Genomic DNA, 19240 nt, shown 5'->3' with positions numbered 1-19240 from the left:
CCTAGAAGAAAATATAGGCAGTATGCTCTTTGACATTGATCTTAGCAGCATCTTTTTGAATACCATGTCTACTCAGGCAGGGAAACAAGAGAAAAAGTTAACAAATGGGACTACATGAGACTAAAAAGCTTCTGCAAAGCAAAGGGAACCATGAACAAAACAAAACAACAACCCACCAATTGGGAGAAAATATTTGTAAATGATATGTCCAACAAGGGGTTAATTTCCAAAATATGTAAAGAACTCATACAATTCAACAACAAAAAAACCCGATCGAAAAATGGGCAGAGGATGTGAACAGATATTTTTCCAAAGAAGATATACAGAGGGCCAACAGGCAGAGGAAAAGATGTTCAACCTCACTAATTATTAGGGAAATGCAAATCAAAACTACAATGAGATATCACCTTACACCTGTCAGAACGGCTATAATTAGCAAGACAAAAAATAACAAATGTTTCAGAGGATGTGGAGAAAAAGGAACCCTCATGTACTGCTGGTGGGAAGGCAAACTGGTGCAGCCACTATGGAAAACAGTACGGAGATGTCTCAAAAAATTAAAAATAGAACTACCATACGACCCAGCTACCCACTACTGGGTATTTATCCAAAGAACATGAAATCAACAATACAAAGAGATGCATGCACCCCTGTGTTCATTGCAGCATTATTCACAGTAGCCAAGATGTGGAAGCAACCCAAGTGCCCATCGACTGATGACTGGGTAAAGAAGATGTGGTATATATATACAAAGGAATACTACTCAGCCATAGAAAAAGACAAAATTGTCCCATTTGCAACAACATGAATGGACCTTGAAGGTATTATGTTAAGCGAAATAAGCCAGAGAGAGAAAGACAAACGCCATATGATTTCACTCATATGTGGAAGATAAACAAACACATGGATATGGAAAACAGATTAATGGTTACCAGAGGGGAAGGGAGTGGGGAGGTAGGTGAAAGGGGTAAAGAAAGGGGCACATATGTACGGTGACGGATGAAAACTAGACGATGGGTGGTGAGCACAATGTAGTCTACACAGAAACTGATACGTAATAACGTACACCTGAAATTACACAATGTTATAAAGCAAAAAAATTTAAAAATTAAAAAATAAAACAAAATTAATACTAGAACTACCATGTGATCCAGCAATTCCACTTCTGGGTACGTATCCAAAAGAATTAAAAGTGGAGTCTTGAAGAGCTATTTGTATGCCCATGTTCACAGCAGCATTATTCACGATACCTAAAATGTAGAGACAACCCAAGCGTCCATCGGCAGATGAATAGCTAAGCAAGACGTGGTCTACACATACAATGGAAGATTACACAGCCTTACAAAGAAGGAAATCCTGACATACGCTACAGCATGGATAAACCTCGAGGACACTGTGTTAAGTGAAATAAGCCAGCCATAAAAAGACAAACACTGTATGATTCCACTTATATGAGGTACTTAGAGCAGTCAAATTCACAGAAACAGAAAGCAGAATTGCGATTGCCAGGGGCTGGGGGAGGGGGGAGAACGAAGATTTACTGTTTAATGCCCACAGAGTTTCAGGTTTACAAGATGAGAGGAGTTCTGGAGCTGGATGGTGGCGATGACGGCACAACAGTGTGAATGAACTTAATATGGCCGAACTGAACACTTAAAATTGGTTAAGATGATAAATTCTATGTTACGTGTATTTTACCACACACAAAAATGGCAAGCAAAATAAAACAAAAAAACTACAACGTAAGTTGTCAACCGGTTAATTTTAAAAATTCTTTAAGTTTTTGAATATATAAAATATACTTGTTCAAATATGAAAATGTATATAAAACTATATCTAGGGGGCTGGCCCGGTGGTGTAGTGGTTAAGTTTCCATGATCTGCTTCGGCAGCCCGGGATCTGCCCATTCGGATCCTGGGAACAGACCTACACACCGCTTGTCAAGCCATGCTGTGGCGGTGTCCCACAGAGGAGAACTGGAATGACTTACAGCTAGGGTATACAACTATGTACTGGAGCTTTGGGGAGAAAAAAGAAGTATATCTATTAAAAAAAACAAAGCGCATGTGTTAGAGAGAGACCCAGTTCAAATCTCACTGCTGCCCCTCAGCAGCTGTGTGGCCTTGGGGAAATCATTTAACTCCTCTGAGCCTCATCTTTCTCATCTGTGAAATGGGGGAAATTACAGCACCTACTTCCTGGGGTTGCTGAGCAGGAGAAGGAATGACAGGAGGAGAGCACCAAGCATGGCACCTGCCTCATAGTGTGTGCTCAGTAATGGGACTGCCTCCTCCCTCCCTCCTCCTCCTCCCACCCTTCCCCTCCTCCTTCCCCTCCCACCCTCCTCTTCCTCCCCTTCCCCTCCTCCTCCCCATCCCCCTCCTCCTCCTCCTCATCACCACAAGCTGTGTACTTTTCCATGGAGTCAGGTCAGAAAACCCACACCTCGCTTAGTGTCAGTATCCTTTTCACCACAATTTAACAACGTCTCTGTTTTCAGAGCCACCTGTAGGACTTTCCCCTTTGACTCATGTGAGAATAGATATCTTTCAAGGAGTTTTCAGAGCTGCCAGAGAGAAATGGAAAAGCTAGCCAAGCCCCATCCCTACTTGGGGTCCATGGCCCTGGTGGGACAAGCTGGCAGCCACAGATGCCAGAGACACAGGGCCCCTTGGCTGAGAATCCTATGCCAACTGCTGGCACAGGCCAGGCCGAGTGAGCCTCTGGTACTGAAGGACAGTGGGCTCCCTGCCCGGCAGCCGGGATGGGCCCCTGAGAGAGACAGAAACACAAGCCCCCAAGGGGCTGAAGACACAGCTGCGAGGTCATCTAGGCTAGGCCTTGGCTCCCCAAGCCCAGGCCGCTGCCAAAAGCTGGGGATGGGGTCCTGGGGGCTGGGATGCTGCTGGGCCCTGGCGTGGCAGCTCCAGCAGATGGTGGCCTGTGCCCCCTGAGCTCTCCCTACACCCAGGCAGGCACACATGCCTGGCACTGGACACAGCTGCCGGCAGGAAGGTTCCTTCCTCCGCGCTCTATGCACGGCACAGCCAGAGAAGAAGGCGATGTGACCTCTTAAAAGTGGCATGGGTCCTGAAGGTAGAGGAGGAGTGGGGAATCATGCGGCACCAGACACCTCACAAACAAACCTCATTCCTACCCTCTTCCCATGTCCATAACCAAGTTCTGGAGTCAGCGAAGTTTTAGATTAGAGTAATACTGTTACCGTCAGAACGCCCCCTTCCCGGAGGGTTTGTGTCCACGAAAACCCCATGGCACTCACTGTCCAAGAGCTTCCGCACCCAGCCACGAAGAGAGCAGGGCTCCTGGGCCAGCCCCCAGCTCGTGCTTCCTCCTGCCTTGTCTCACTTAATCCTCACAACCACCCCACGGGACTGGATTTCATCATCCTCTTTGCACATTTGAGAAAGCTGAGCATAAAGAGGCAGATGAACCATAAAGCAGATAAGCAGAGGAGCCAGAATTTGAACTCAGATTGCCCTAGTCCAAAGTCAGGACTGTTGCCAACCCGTAGGTTTGGCACTGGGCCACCGGAGTCCTGTATGCTTGTGTAGGTTCCCTCAGCAGAGGGACATTATTGTGCCCTGAAGTTCCTTTTTGGTTTTGACAGAGCACAGAGCGGGTGCTGAGGACAGACTTGTGGGTGGCATTCTGAGAGGGCAGATAAGGAAGTCCTGAGCAGCTGGTACCCAGAGAGTGAACGCATGAATCCATGAGCACAGATGTGAACAGTCGTGTGCTCTGGGTGCACAGACACCTTGTGGGAATCAGCCATGGATGCTGGACATGCACAATGGGGTCCCTTCCTCTTGGGCTTTAGATCCCTAGGGCAGCTTCAGGGAGGAGGTCTCTTAAAATACCATAGAGAAGACGTGGTTTGCAGAGGGCGGGAGGAGCGAGCACAATGGATGTGCATCACGGGTGGATGGAGGAAAGGAGGAGACGAGCAGGACGGAGGAGGTCATGCAGGGAGAAGCAGCAAGCCCTTGGGGACTCAGATGAGGTGGGCAACCTGGACTCATGGGGCCAGCACACCTTCAGGAACCCGACCCCAGTGTTCCCACAATTGGGTACCCGAGCCCTACTGGTTTAGTAAGGAGATAACATGGACTATCGAGGCAACCAGACTTGAGTTCGAAACTCATCTTTACTGTTCTGTAGGTCTGCAGTGCCTGCAGGTAGGCTGATGTGGGAGCCTCTGCTCCTTTAGCTGTAAATTGGAGATACCAAGTCCTTCAGGGTTTGCGGTGGTTATCAATCGTGTGCAGCAACACACAAAGAGCCCGGCCCCGCCCTCTAAGCCTGGTCCTTCACATCCACGTTTCCCTCCTGCACATACTTGCCTTCCTTGCACGCATCCCCAATCCTTTCCCTAGAGGCAGCCAGACAGGCTACAATCAAGTACAAGCATGCAAGTGACCCCTCCCTCCTTGCCCCCTCCCAACTAATTCCAAACTTGAAAAAAAAAAGAACTGATGTTCCTGTATTTTCTCCACGCAGAGCCCAGCACAGGGCCATTTACAATAAATGCTGCTTGGTAACAGGGAATGCCGACAGACCCTTCCCTGGCCTTTGGCTGAAGGCAAATCAAAGGCCAAAAGTCTCTCCCATAGGGAGGCTCTCAGTGCCATCAAAGGGACTGCGAGGGAGGCCACCCTCTGGAGAAGAGGAGGAGGCTATTTCTTCCTCTGCTTCCAACCCCCAGCTGGTGAGAGCATGAAGAGGTGAGTGATGCTCTCTCTGGCTGCCTTTGGTGACCTGAACCAGAGGACAGAGAGGTGTAACGCAGGCTCTGCGCATCGGCATCTTCAGAGCCCCTGACTTCGTAACCTGCCATCTTCAACACGCCGGGTCCCGGTGCTTTATAATGGCTCTTCCCTGGGCTCAGCCTGGAGAGTGAGGGAAGCTCATCATCCAATTCCAGAGTGAGCCACAAGGAGACAGAGAGCCAGAGGCCCACACCAGGACCCTGCCTCATACAGCCCCGCTGCAGTATTCCCTGCTGGGGCCCTGCTCAGATCCCTTTGCCCACCAGTGCCCCCATCCCCAGCTGCTAGGGGCTGCAGCCTTCTCCTGAGAAGTGCCCTTGACCAGTGGAAGCCCCTTTGGTCCAGAAGGGCATGGGAGGTTACTCTCTCACCTTGGGGCAGTTGTCAGCCAATGACTGATTGATATGGGGGTACAACTGGCCACTATCCTTGCCTTGAGGTGGGAAAACTCTGTGGCATCATTTATGCTCCCGAGCTCCCTGTGGGATGGGCTGAAGCTAGACCTCAGCTGAATCCACTTCCCGACTTAGCTCCCACCCCCACCCTCTCTCTCTTCACTCCCCTACAGGTTTCTCCAGACAGCACGCCCTCAATACATGTCCTGCCCAGAATCCCCGTCTTAGGCTCGGCTTCTAGAGACACTGACGGAAGACAGTCTCCTCCCCCACCTCTCAGGAGGCTTCCCCAAACAGCCAGGGTGACAGTGGAACACACAAACTGGGAAAACGCCAAAACCCACCTAGCAGAGACACTTGCATGCCCGTCAGATGAAGAGGCGACGATTAAGCAACAGCCTCACCCAATCTGGGAGAAACACCAGTTCCTGAATCTGCAAAGGCTGCAGGAAGAGGAGAGAACAGGATTGGTCTCTCCCGGTCACTCCAATGTGGAGAATCAGAGCCTGGGTGAAGGCCACGACTCAGAAAGCCAACAGACCGAATACCCCTTCCTATGCAGCCGGGGACCCAGGGGCCCCACCCAGAGCCACCATAGTCACGTCAAACAGGCTCCTGTCCCCCCACAGGAGAACTTTCATAGTCTCCCTACAGAGAGAGAGACGGAGGACTGGAGACGTCAAGAACCTCAGACAAGAGAGCACACAAAGCCCCCGAGCAAAGTCAGTACTTCAGAGACTGAAAAGTTCCCCGCTGCATTGTCCAAGTCACTTCAGTGATCTAACAGGGTTTCAGGGTGACGCTGTGGCTCAGGGAAGAGGGGTGAGGCGTGAAACGTCGGGAGGCACATCAGTGACTATCAAACGTCCACTAGCATTTCATTCAAAGGCCAGGCGAGTGACCCCAGCTGCCCCCCACCCACCGTATTCAGGAGGCAGATTGCAGCTGTGAGGGCCCCTTGAAGGCAAGGAAGCCAGACGCAAGGCAGAAACCCGAGGAACCACGGAAGGTCATGGACAGGGAGATGACAAACGCTTTGTCCCAAACAGTGAGCGCATGCTGGACTCCATCCAAGGTGGGGAGATATCATAACTCTCCTCGGGAATGTGATTAGCATCCCAAGAGCCAAGGTGGGTGGATCAGGAGGAGGCAGTGTCACAGGAGATTGGGCAAGAAGTCTAGCCACCCAAGGCTGCGGCACTGGCGAGAGACCCCTGCTCCCTCACCGCGCTCCCTCAATCAGAAAACCATGCGGTGGATTGTGGATGGCGCAGCCCAACACAGGAGGGAAGGACACACCATACCCCGCAAGAAGTTAGGAGATGCTGGTGGCGGGAGAGGTGATGGAGCAGCAGTGTCGAGTTTATAAAGCAGACGAAGCTCTCAGAAGACAAAGTCGAGAAAGATGACATGTGGGAAGAGCATGGTGGGGGAAAAGACAAAATGGGAAAGCCACCAGGAATGAAAACACTGTCTGCGGGCTGACCGAAGGACGATGTAAAGTCAGAAGTGGGAAAGGCGATGGAGGCACAGGGAAGATGCAGCCACAACACAGCAGGAGGAAACAGGGGGCTGCTTTCTGAAAGAAAGCCCGCACCCCGGTGCTCCCAGAGTCTACCGACTTCAGCCACAGATTAGGTCTACATTTTACCAGCAGGGTTACCAGCTCCTCTGGAGAGGTTTTTAAAACTTGCTTTAGGGGAAGCACAACTGTTAGCATTCGCAAAGGAGAACTCAGCGTGACTCTAAGGGCTCACGTGACGGAAGCATCTGTGTCGTAATATTTACAAGGAGGGACTTGAGGAATAAAAACTAGGGTTGTAGGTTCTCTCATATGGGTCTGTTAAGGGAGATGCCCGACACTTTTCAAAGAAAATAAATAAAACTTTATTTAGTGATAAAAATCACTAAAACTTTGAAAGAGTTGTACCAAGATCAATGTTTATATAAACCATAGCAATGGGTGTTGGTGTGGTTTTTTCTCGGTTGCCTGCTTGCACTCGGCCCCGTCGGATGTTGTGGAAGGTGATGTCAGACCATGCTACTTACTACCGGGGCGACCTTAAGCAAGATCCTTAACCTCAGTGCGTCTGCTCCCTCTTCTGTAAAATGGGAAGAATCATAATACTTGCAGCTTTCAGTCCTTACAAGGATCAATGAAGATAAACTATGTGGAGCTCCCAGCACATAGCAGGCCCTCCACATACATCTCTCTCCTTCTCCACACTCAGAAGAGCGGTTGCAGAGAGGGGACACATCACCAAGTCAACCAGCCAAGCGCTCAACCGCAATGTAAGAAACAGTAAAGAACCATCTCGAGGACAAGTCCTGACTAGGCTCCAGGTGATGGTACAGTGGACATGTGGCGAGATGATTGTCGGGGGGGGCGGGGGGAAGTGGAATCCTTCACACTATGGCGCAAAAGAGAGACACTGAAGAATTTTTACGGCTTTCACTTCGTAATGTGGTTCATCTGCAATGGGGAAACTGCTGGTTAAAGAAAATAGGAAGTTTTAGGGGATGGAGAACAAAGCATGTCCTCAGGCTCAGTATGGAAACGACAGGGACCCAAGACCACCTGCACTGTGAAAGTCCAACTGTAAGAGCCATTCTTCTGGGAGATTTTGGTGGAGGACGAGGAAAGGCCCGAGATCAAGGGTCCAGCGTACAAAGGGACCACTTTATAAGATTCATAAAACGGCAAAGACAGAAGTGGGAAGGGGCACAAGGGATCAATAGGAGTAGAGTTAAGGGCTTATGGGAGGATATTTTAGAAATAAGTTAAGACACAGTAAAAAGAATTGTCACACAGCTATTAATGATCAAATCAAGGCCATTTAGTAAAAAATAAGAAAAAATCTTGACAAGGAAGCACAGAGGGACCCAGAAAATGGATAAGGGATACTTTGTGCTCTGAGGTCTCTTTATTTAGCAAGTCTTCAGATGTAATATTTTTAAATTAATAGAGTATGATGGAGAGAGGGGAAAAAAGAACAGAAACAGATGGTAGAATGGTCATGTAGAGAAGTAGGCAGTTGGTAAATAACATCATTCCGAAAAGTTGTTTTCAGAGGGTTGGTTTTAGGCAGCTCAATCTACATCTTATTGGTAAAAAATTTTTCCAGTTCACACGATGAAGGCACAAATGACCACCCCGACCAGCGAGGGAGGACACAGAGGGTGGAAACTCAAGCCATTAACAAAGCAGCCAGGCCTGCAGTGTTTCTGGAAACAGCCAAGCTGGTACCGAGTTGGAGGGGTTGGCATTCATTTATGCCATTTCTTTTGTTAGTACATCCCCAGGCATGTTGAGTGTCTGTCTTGTCCAGTGACTCTGCTGGGTAATGGGGCCACCAGTCCCTGCCCACAGAGCCTTAATTCTGGAGAGGGAGCCACTACGCAAACAATTGTGATACAAGGTGATCACTGCCTGGCGGGGCAAAGGGGAAATTCAGGGCTGGACCCAGAGAGCACCGGGAGGTCATCTAGTCCATCAAATCCTTTTACAGGTAAAGAAACAGAGGCAGAGAGAAATGAAGTGGCTCTGACAAAGTCCTCAGGCAGTGGCAGAGCTAGGACTAGAATTGGGGGCTTCAGGAATCCAACCGAAACAGTTGCTCAATATACTGCTATAAAAATCGGTTTTATTTCCGTAAGCAGTTTGCTAGTCTCCACAATAGTGTCCCACTACATCAGCAGAGTGTCATATTCCAAGATAGCATTTCTGATATTTTTAGCAAATTGATTCCACAGGTTTCATTATAATGCATTCACTTGTCTCCCCTCTGCCCCCATTCCCCACCTTCAATGATTGGGCAAATTCATCCCCAAAGATAAATGGGGAAAGAAAGCAAGGGAGGAGCCTGAGGAAGCCAAAGCAAACATGTGCACTTGGCAGATGGGTACAGAGCACACTCGAATAAGCACGCACCCCTCCTCTCCTAGAGCTGGTGTTTCTCATTCCCATGCATGTCTATGTCTGATCCCTAGGCGATATATGGCAACTTCTGCATGTCTTAGATCCTCTCTCTAGAATTTTCCTGAGCACCTTCCCTTATCAATGTTGCTGTCTGTCCAGATCCACCAAGACTGCTCAATAGATTGAGTTGGCTCTGCTTAGAAGCTCCTGTCACTAAGGGCAGAGATCTGGGTGAAGCCCAAGACATGCCACCTCCATATTCCTGTTGCCCAACAGTAAAGCCTGCACTGCAGGGACTGACTTCCATCTCATGATCTTGCCCCTGCGCTAACAGCAGTGCTTGGTTCCCACTGGTTTCCAAAGAAGCAACAGCAGATGGGCATCTGAAGGCAGGATTAACTCAAGAGTCATTACACGAGCGTGTTCTCGATTGAGTGCCCCAGAGTAAATAGTAATTACATGTTCCTTCAAAATTACTCTCAGCTCGAGACGGGGAAAGAAGAGAGTCATGGATGGCTGACCACAATACCCTTAATGTGCACACGTGCACACAAATACACAGGCCGGTCACAAGTCTGGATTTGGAATTTTCCCCTAAGAGTGTGATGTCGGGTCTGTAAGTCACTCGAAATATACAGATTGGGCCCCCTTGGAGGCATCAAAAATTGCTCTTACCTAGTCCCATTCTTCTTTCCTTGCTAAGTACTCCCTAAAGATGTGCCATCAAATATGTGGAAAACAAGCAATCCTCTCACTTAGTGACGCTGTACAAGGAGGAGGAATCGACCCTATGCAGAAAACACATTCCAGTGACTCCACGACACTGATGGAACCCGAGACAACCCACTGAAACCATGTGGAACCTTCACGTGGACTTCTGGACTTCAGCAGCCATCTATGCCAGGCTATGGAGAGCAGATTTATGAGAGGTGAAAGCTTGGCCAGATCACCCCAAACTCCAGACAGGCCCTGGGAGGATGCTCCCTTGTCATGGGACATGGAAAGGCAGGGAATCGTGGAGGACCAGGGCATGTCTGTAAACCACCTCTGGAGTAGCACCTCATGCTATATTGTAAGCTGTCCAGGGGGACTTTGGAAAGAACGTAGGGACTTTGAAGCTTTCCTCCCTCTTGGCCTTTTTGGCACAGGGCCCTAGAAAATGATTGCAGCAGCCAAAATGACATCGTCATCATCAACAGCAATGGCTTTGAGAGTTTATTATCTAGCAGGCAGTGCTCAAGGGCCTGTGAGTTGATATCCTTCAATTTTCACAACTCTGCGAGGGAGGTGCTCTCATCATGCCCATTATACAGATGAGGAAACCAAGTGTGGAGTGGAGAGGCTGGGGAACTCGCACAAGGTCACAGCAAGTACAAGGCGGACATGGGTCCAGTATGGTGGCTCTAAAGCCTGCTTAGTCACCACCCAAGCTGCTTCATGGAGATCAGCATGCAGGTGAATAAGCCAGTCTAAAACTGTTGCGATTTCCGTCTTTAAAGGAATGTTTATCCAGTGGTTCCTATTTTAGCTTCATGCCAATCTTGCAAGATGGTGAGAGCACGTTTCAGCCCCCTTTGCTGGGCGAAAACACGATAGTACAGAGAGGTTAAGGACTGGCTGAGGTCGCCCTATTTGGCAACTCTCATCCCAAATCTCAACTATGCGCCTCTCTTCAGAGGCTGCCGAAGGGCCTTGAGCAAACCCTGAGGAGCAGGCGCCCGGGTGCGGGGCTTCGCAGATGTGTAGAGGCCTCGATGCAACTTCGGGGCAGAGCATTGTGAGGCGTAGAGTGTTAGGACCACAGAGGTATGGAACAACGGTCTCAAAAATTAAAAGCAAAACTTAAAATGCAGAGCTTACAGATTTGTTTTTGAACAGTAGGTCTGACCAGTTTTCCACTCACCGCCCAGATGTGCTTATAGACAGGGGAGGCGAGAACAAACGGAGGGCAATGATAGATGATAGGACTATGGAGGATGGCAAAGGCGTGAAGCCGGGGCCCAAGGCCTTGGAGTAACGGGACACAGGCTGGCTGACCCGTGGCGATTGGGCATGTTCGGAGCACAGTGTATCAGGTCCATCATGAACAGTAGTTCTAAAACGTCAGCTTCTGGAGCTGGAGAGCTTAAGAGACCTTGGCCTATCCCTCATTTTACGATCAGGAAACTAAGGCCTTGCGAGTGTGAGCACCTTAATTAGCACTGATTGGGGGGTGGACCCACCTGGCCCCTGCCTCCTCCCATGACACCGGCTGCCCCTCTGTCCACCAGAGCAGCCCAGGGAAGCAGCCCTCAACATCTGGCCTCCCTCTAGTTGACTTTGTTTTTTAACTTTTTACTTTGAAATAATTCTAGATTCTCAAGGAGCTGCAAAGAAAATGTTCAGGGAGGCCCTGTGCACCCCTCGGCCTGCCCCTCCCCAGCGGACTTGTACACACACGAAGTTCCGATACAACCATAGAGAGTGACAGGGCTCTTCCTGAGACTTAGGAGCTAACAACCCATGACATTTCTTTCTCAGATCTTATCCTACCCTCCTCACTGCATGAACCCTAAGACACACACTCACACACACACACACACTCACACACACACACACACAGCCTAATCAGCAATAATTTCACTCCTGAATATTGCTGGAAAGATCACTAAGCCAAGTTAATCAATTGTCTTAGCCAGCCAACAGTCCCCAAGAGATGCCTCGACTTTTCACTGCTACCATTTAACCCTCAGCAGCCTGAGTTTTTATCCCGTCTCCCAAAAGAGAGCAGAAATACTGTTCTGGAAAGAAGCCAGTACCTAAGACGATGTTCCAACCTTGCACCTTTCAAAAGCCTTGTCTGTGCTAATGGAAGCAGACACTCTGGAACACTTCAGAAGGAAGGTCTCCCTCTTATGAGCATCCCCCGGGACCCACATGGTTAAGGCAGGAGGAGAACGAGGGTCCTGCAGAGTGTGAAGCAAGCCAGATTCAGCCCAGAAAGGGGAGAGGCAAGGGCGTGACAAATGAGGGGGAGTGACGGCAGAGACGCCAGTTTAGGAATTAAACTTGACATCAACTTAGACAAAGCTTCTTTACTGAGCAGAATAAAATTCCTGTGAAAGTTTGTGCACATCTAAATAAAAGACACACTTTTGTTTTTTCCTGGACAGAAGAATGTGAAAGCAGGAAGGACAGAGAGGGGAGAAAGGCCACGGCGAGGACCATGAGCTGATGTAGTTAAGGCCGCTGGACATTCACAATTTCAAATCACTCCCCGCTGTGATTAAGGGATTGGAGGTGCCCTCTTGAGAGAGGAGAGTCCGTGCAGCTCACTTTGAGTGCATTTATTGAACACATTTTATGTGCCAGGGCTGGCACTAGGCACTGAGAAGTTCAAAGATGAATAAGAAGGAGGCAAAAAGGGAGGCAGTGACAATTCAAGTGTTTGGTAGGGGCACCTCCAACTCTAGGAGGGGAGCAGAGAGGAGGGAGTGAGCCAAACATGGGGCACTGTGGGAGTGTGGGGGGCACTGTGAGTCACGTTCCCATCCCCTGCTTCAATCAGGACGTGAGTGGCTGATGAGTGGGGAAAGCAAAGAAGGAGGGCTCACTGCCTTGCAGCATAGAGACCCTACACAGACACACGTAAGGGGTGTCAAGGACACCGGGACTGGGGGCATCCACGAGAGGACACCTCCTCAGGAACGCTCGGCTCTTGGATTCACTTGTCAAGTAACATGTTGAGAGAGAGGACAGAGCGGGCACCTGCTGCCCTGAAAACACAACCTGGTTGGCTTCACAGCTGGGACTGGCCTGGCAGCTCTGTGGGTAGAGCCCAAAGCGCTCTCTGAGAGTGTAGGGTGGAGAGGGGTGCAGGGGTGACCCAGAGACCCTAAGAACAAAACTGCTCATGGAACTGTGAGCCAGGGCCAAGAGAGCTGACAAAACTCTGTTTCTAGAGAGCAGAAAGTGCAGCCCTCTTCCCCTGACTTAGGGACGCTGTCCAAAGTCTGGCTCGCATCCTCCGCTTCCTCACAGTGGTTTAAAAGCCCCTAGTTCTCTGGTGGAGGGGTTTCTCAATCTCGATCTCTGATTTCCAAATGGAAGAGCCCATTGGAGGATGAAGCTGGAAGTTTGGCTGATGCAGGACTCTGCTGCCAACATTCAGGACACTGTTGGTGCCTAATCTCCAATGCGATGGTATTAGGAGGTGGGGCTTTGGGAGATGACTAGGGTTAGATGAGCTCTCCAGGGTGGAGCTCCCATGATGGGATTAGCATCCTTATAAGAGGAGGCTAGAACAGAGCTCTTGCTCTCTCCTTCATGTTAAAACACAACGGGAAGGCGACCTTCTGCACACCAAGAAGAGAGTCCTCACTGGAACCTGACCACGGACTTCCAGCCTCCAGATCTGTGAGAAAATAAATTTCTGTTTAAGCTGCGCTGTCTTAACAGCCTGAGCTGACTGAGACATAGCTCCTCAGTGGGAGGCGTAGGAGCCTGTCTTTAGTGGTGCAACATGATGTGTGCAGAAGTCACTGCTCCACACCGAGTAAATAAAAGTGCTAACACCCTGGGCAAAGGGCTAATACTAACATGCATTTCCTCTTCCCAAAAACCCTCTGAGGTAGGTTCTATAATTATCCCTGGTTAGCAGATGGGAAAATTGAGACCTTAAGGAGTTAAGTCGCTCAAATGTCACAGCTGAGGAAAGTTGGTGCCAGGAGAGTTCGAACCCTGGCTGTCTGACTCACAGGACATGCTCTTAACCACAGCTCTGAGCCGTCCACACGACGCACTTGTTACAGCAAGAGGGCAGGAATGATCGACGACGAGCTGGGCTTACGGAGGGGAATGAAAGGTAGTCCCTGCTCTCATGGAGTTCCTGGTCCAGTGCGGGAAACCCATAGAAACAATTACACCACAGAGGATGAATGCAGTTAATGGAAGGAGATGCCAACCCTGAAAGGAAGGCTTCACAGAAAAGCTGATGCAGACGTGTTATAAATGCCACCTCGACACGGGAAGGGCAACTGCAAGAGGACTCATGGGCCACCGAGCAAGAAGTACTAAGAGAAAGAACAGTGCCCAGGTAGGGGGCAAACAGAGAGCCAGAGGTCCCCAGAGACAGAAAGTCGGCTGTCTGGAGCCTTTGCTGACCTCACGCAGCAGGGGAAAGGCCCATGTGAAGGGACTAGAAACTGCTCACTTGGTTGGTGGCAAAGAAAAGGAGAAGTGTCCACAGAGCATTCCGAATCCTCCTGTATCAGGGCTTCCTTCTTTTCCAACCTGGAGAAGGAAACCGCACTCCGGGAGAGCTGGGGCACGTTTTGGCACCCATATGGCTCCGACTTTCCCCTCTCCTCTACTGCACCCCAGAGAATGAGGGGAGAGCGCGGCCAGAACGCCTGTGGAGGACTTAGACTCCTGACCTCAGCTTTGCCTTGACCTTGCCTGACCTTGGCCAAGTTCCTCCTCCCTTTCTCTGGCTGGAGAGCAGGGACTTCTGGACTTGCTTTCTCCTGGGCACAATGAACCAGCTGGGCTTTGAGGTCCTCACAAGCAGAGTGTGGCAGGGGACCCGACAGAGCAAAGGGGGAGAAAGGGACTTGTGAGCCGTGACAGTGCTCTAGCAGGGGAAGCCGGCCCCCAGTACTTCAGAGGCAGGACCGAAGAGGGGGGAGTCCTCTCCTCTAGCTCCACCAGGCAGCAGGGGGAACTCTCCAGCCGCCAGTAAATTGAGCCATACTCCTGTCTCCACGTCCTCACCTCTGGCCTGGAGGAGGAGAATTGATCCGGGGAGTTGAACGCACGTAGCCCCTCCAGGCCCTTGGTGAACAGAGGAGCCCTGTCTGCTCCCGGGGACTTTTTTGCAAACACATCAGCTGACTCTGGCTTCAGAGCTTCTGCCACAGTTTCCATTTTCGCTTTGTGAAATGATTCCCCTCTCTCTCCCCACCTTCCACTTTGCTGAAGTTGTACAGCAGCCAGAAAATGCTGATGGCTTAACTGGTTTAATTTTTTTCCCCAGCAGCCCTGAGGGGTTTTAACTCTTTCCTCCTGCAGAAACCCTACTTTTGGAGTTGAATGTTTAAACTCTCACTGGGAGACTCATAAATATTCGGAGTCACTCTCTCCCTCTCTGTTTGATTAGGAAATGAGCCTTTAACTCAATGTAATCCCCAAGCCATTAACAAAAAAGCCCTCAACAGCTCCACTATTAGAATTCCACTCTTAACCCGCTGAGGATTGAATTAGATTAACATAACTACCCACAATCTGAGTTTATTTTCTGTGCCAGATAGAAATGTGTTTTTCAGGGAAGGCGAGAAGGGGGAGGGAAGGGAGGAGGGAGAGAGCGCGCGGGAGGATAATGAAATGTAAAAATAGAGATAAGAAAAAGATGGACAGATACACTGTAGAATGAAGTGATGGGGAGGAAGAGCTGAGCGTGGTCCTTGGTTTAAAAATCCTGCCAGCTGCCATTTTTTATTTACGGGGTATCTGGAGAGACCTCGGCTATGTAAAACTGTTTGAATGAGGGGGCTGCTTTCCAGGTATTTGCGATTCCTTCTTCCTCAAGATTGATGGTCCTGCACCTGAGGCTGCCGGATTCCAAAGCACCTGCTCATTGGCCCCACTGTCCCCAGTTTGGGAGGAGGCCTGGGCTGGGCTTCCACGTGCTCCAGGGAGGGGGGGCACATAAAACAACTGCGCGTGCACGCAGCAGAGTGCGCATTTACATTCAGAGAAATAAAACCACGACAAGGATGGAATGGGTTAGGTTTTGCAGACGTGAAGTCACAGACAGTCCCGTGACCAATTGCATGTAAGAAATCAGTTTGGAAAAAAAATGAGTTTGATGTTAGCTCAGTCCACATAAAATTAATCGTTACTGAAGCAGAAACTAAGTAATCAGAGGCTGCCTTATGCAAATGCATTGAAGTTTTCCCCAAGTGCATCTCTATAAGCCCAAAGGGGAAAAACCACAACCTGAACTTGAGGGTGAAAGCCAGGCCCTCCATCATTGCCCTGCCAAACGAGCCCCCATCCCACCCAGAGGCATCCACAGGTAGCCAAGGAAAGGAACAGTTCCTGCCTAAATGTTCTAACAAATATTCTTCTCTCTCAACCGTTGCCGCTAATGAGAACACAGGACCAGCTCAGAAATGTGGGGCTGTCTCCCACCGCACTCAATCGTGGGCCAGCAGGCTCCAGCATGCATGCTGAGGAGTGGAGGGAATGCTTTGGTCTTGGATTAAAGGGTTAAAGACAGTCACGCTTTCTCTAAAAAGCAGTTGAAATCTGAAAGTCTTGGGCAAGAAGTTCAGTTTTGCACACAGCTGACGGCTGTGATTTCTGAATGCAATGTCTCAATCACTGGGTTTGCCCAAGCTTTAATTAACAATAACCCACGGCATCTCACTTCAGCATTATTGTGGAAAACCGTAGCAGGATATGTTTATCCAAATAGAGTCCTTAGAATAGAAAAAATGATAATGCTGCATACTTAACATGTACAACTTCTATTTAATTTTTTTCTTGGTTTCTTGGGCTTTATTTTCCATATTAGGTTTTAAATAGTGACATTTCCCCCCATTTTACACCAAACTCCTTAGTCTGAATTTTTCCACCAATGAATGTGGTCTTACTACGTGAATTTGTGAAGTTTGCCTTCTAATTTCTTATTCCTTCCTGATCTCCATGCTCCCCTCCAAGATAATAAATGAGTGGATTAAAGATATAAATAACCTTAAATAAATTACAGTTGAAAATAAAGAATCAGGAGAAGCAATGTTAGAGGCTCATAAAGGTCAAAATAAAAATGAGATCAAATTCCCTCTCTCTATGTGTGTGTGTCCATATTATTTAACTTTCACCAAGTTAGATGTGTTGTTAAAGCTACTTTGTTTTTAATCAAAAATAATCCAGATTCACCTGTTTTGTTTAATGCTTTTAAACTGTTGGAGAGATGATTTCTTTGTTAGGATATTGATTTTCCAAACAAAACAAGAAGTAGTCCCTGGCAATACAGCATATGGCAACCACTGTCTTAGTAAATAGAAACCCAAGTGTTATCAGACTCGTAGAAAGAATGAGATACATTTTAAACGTTGTATATAATATACATTAAGGCTCATTACATTTTTCCCAAAACTTAGGGTTCCTATTCCTTTGTAAATAATGTATAGCACATCTCCCCATGTGAAGGATTTTTAGTTAATACTACACATTATCCAGAAACTAGAGTCCCAAATCTGCCACAGGAAGCCTGGGGGGTGTTGGCCGTGTGGACCACGGGACAAGGTCTGGGGACTGCCATCTCTGGGAGCCACCAATGTGCCCGCGAGCTTGCCCCCTGACTGTCTGGAACAAGCATAGTTTTGACGAGAACAGTGATACTAAGTGTCTTCCTCGGGGGAGGATGCAGAGCAGGCACAGACAGCCTCCACACCTGGCTCGTCCCTTCAGAGACTCTCCGTCCCCAGCCCCCCACCCAAGTTCCCCTTTCAGGATGAAGAAAATACACCACAGGAGCGAGCCAACAGAAGCCTGTAAGGCAAGACAAATCATCACTCTCCTCTGGATTCCTCAAAGCAAACTCGCTCCGTGGAGGGAAAAAGTCATTTTCCTTTGCAGCGCTATAGAAAAGCTGGTTGTTGGGACTGTCATGACTCCCCCGGAACCTGGAAGCTCCCAGGTTGAACCCAAATCCGCCGGGGGCCCTCCATCATCGCCTGTCCTGGGCGAGCTGGGTCTTCCCTCTGTAACCTTCCCGGCTCACCCAATACTGGAGCTGCCAGCAAATGAAAGTTTTCACGCTGGGAGCCATAACCACCCCGCTGAGCCGCGTGTAAACTTTCCCTTGCCCTTTTGATTTACTCACTTTTTCGCAGGGAAAACAAATAAAAATCAAAGGGAACCTACGGATTCCAAATGAGTTTGTGTAACCGTCCCACCCAGCCATCCCGGTGCCTCTGACCTTCCCATGACAGTCTGCGGAAGGCAACATTTTCCTCTCGGTCACACAGGGATGCTTTACTGTTCCGAAAACCAAGATGAAAGAGCAGGCACGAGGAGATATTTTTATCCATTAAAAAAGAGAGAGAGGGAAAGAGAGAAGGGGGGTGTGTAGGAAAAGGACAGGAAGGAACCGGGTAGAGTCTGGGGCGGAGGGAAGGGCGAAGTTGCGTTACTCACATGCTCAGGGCCGGGGAGAGGACGGGGCTGGCGTGGGATGGTCTACCCCTCAGGTGTTTCCAGTGCTGATGACTCGTGGCTCAGCTCCTCCGGCCCCAGCTGACAGTCCCCTGTCTGTGTCTCTTTGTGACTAAGGACACAGTACTCCCAACCTATAAATAGATCCCGACTCCGTGATTGATATAACAGGCAGCTGACAAAAAAAAAAAAAAAAAAAAAAAAAAATCCCACAACCATAACCAGGTCTTAAACAAAACGGCAAAAAGCTCTAGACTTTCGACTCCACAGGGCCGCATGCAGACTACGCAGCCACCGATGTGCTGTGGAAGGGGGCAAAGAAAAACATACAATAAAAAGGAGGAGGAAGTCGGGGGGAGACCAAAAAAAGGGGGGAAAGCGTGAAAGATAGTTACTTCTCTCGTGGTGGAGCAGTCACTTGGGGTCACGGGAGAGCCGACGAATGATGGTCGCAGAGAGAGCGAGGGGCGGAGCTGGGGCAGGAGGTCCTGACCCGGGGAAGCAGAGGCCCCGGATCCTGAGCCTGTGGCCCTGTCAGGGCCCAAGTCGAAGTCCTGACTTGGGAGCTTTCGTCAGTGCAAGTGCTTTCCACGAAAGTTTCCATTCCTCCTGCCAGGTCAGGGGGAAGGGAGGGAGCAGACAGAGCTTTCCTAGCTCAGGGAACAGGCAGGCTTCTGGGGGGACACGCAGAAGCTCCTGGGGGTGAAGGAGGATGTGCAGGTGAGGGGTAGGACAGAGTCAGGAGACCCCCGTGCCTGGTGAGGCAGGGCCCAGTGGGCCCAGTCCCAACATGTGACAGGCTTTTAAAGGCCAGGGGATAACGGCCCTGACAGAAGAAGTGCCCAAGGTCAAAAGGCCTTGGGGGTGTTGGTGTCTCTGCTTTTTCCAGAAAGATTTCCTCAGAGACCAAATTGTCTGAAAAAGTTTCTGCCTGGGGA

General features: G+C 49.4%; 1 protein-coding gene across 1 annotated transcript in view; it reads right to left on the bottom strand.

The window, feature by feature from the left end:
* Nucleotides 1-18792, bottom strand: part of ESRRB (estrogen related receptor beta) — a 176622-nt gene extending 157830 nt beyond the window's left edge. The window contains exon 1 of the mRNA XM_070250225.1: nucleotides 18285-18792. Within this exon, the coding sequence (XP_070106326.1) occupies nucleotides 18285-18286 (2 nt within the window). The 5' untranslated portion in view covers nucleotides 18287-18792. The remainder of the gene's footprint in view (nucleotides 1-18284) is intronic.
* Nucleotides 18793-19240: the final 448 nt, after the last annotated feature.

Source organism: Equus caballus, chromosome 24, assembly GCF_041296265.1.
Source record: "Equus caballus isolate H_3958 breed thoroughbred chromosome 24, TB-T2T, whole genome shotgun sequence".
Classification (NCBI taxonomy): domain Eukaryota; kingdom Metazoa; phylum Chordata; class Mammalia; order Perissodactyla; family Equidae; genus Equus; species Equus caballus.
Note: the sequence above shows the minus strand (reverse complement) of the source record. Positions and strands in the feature narration are given on the sequence as shown.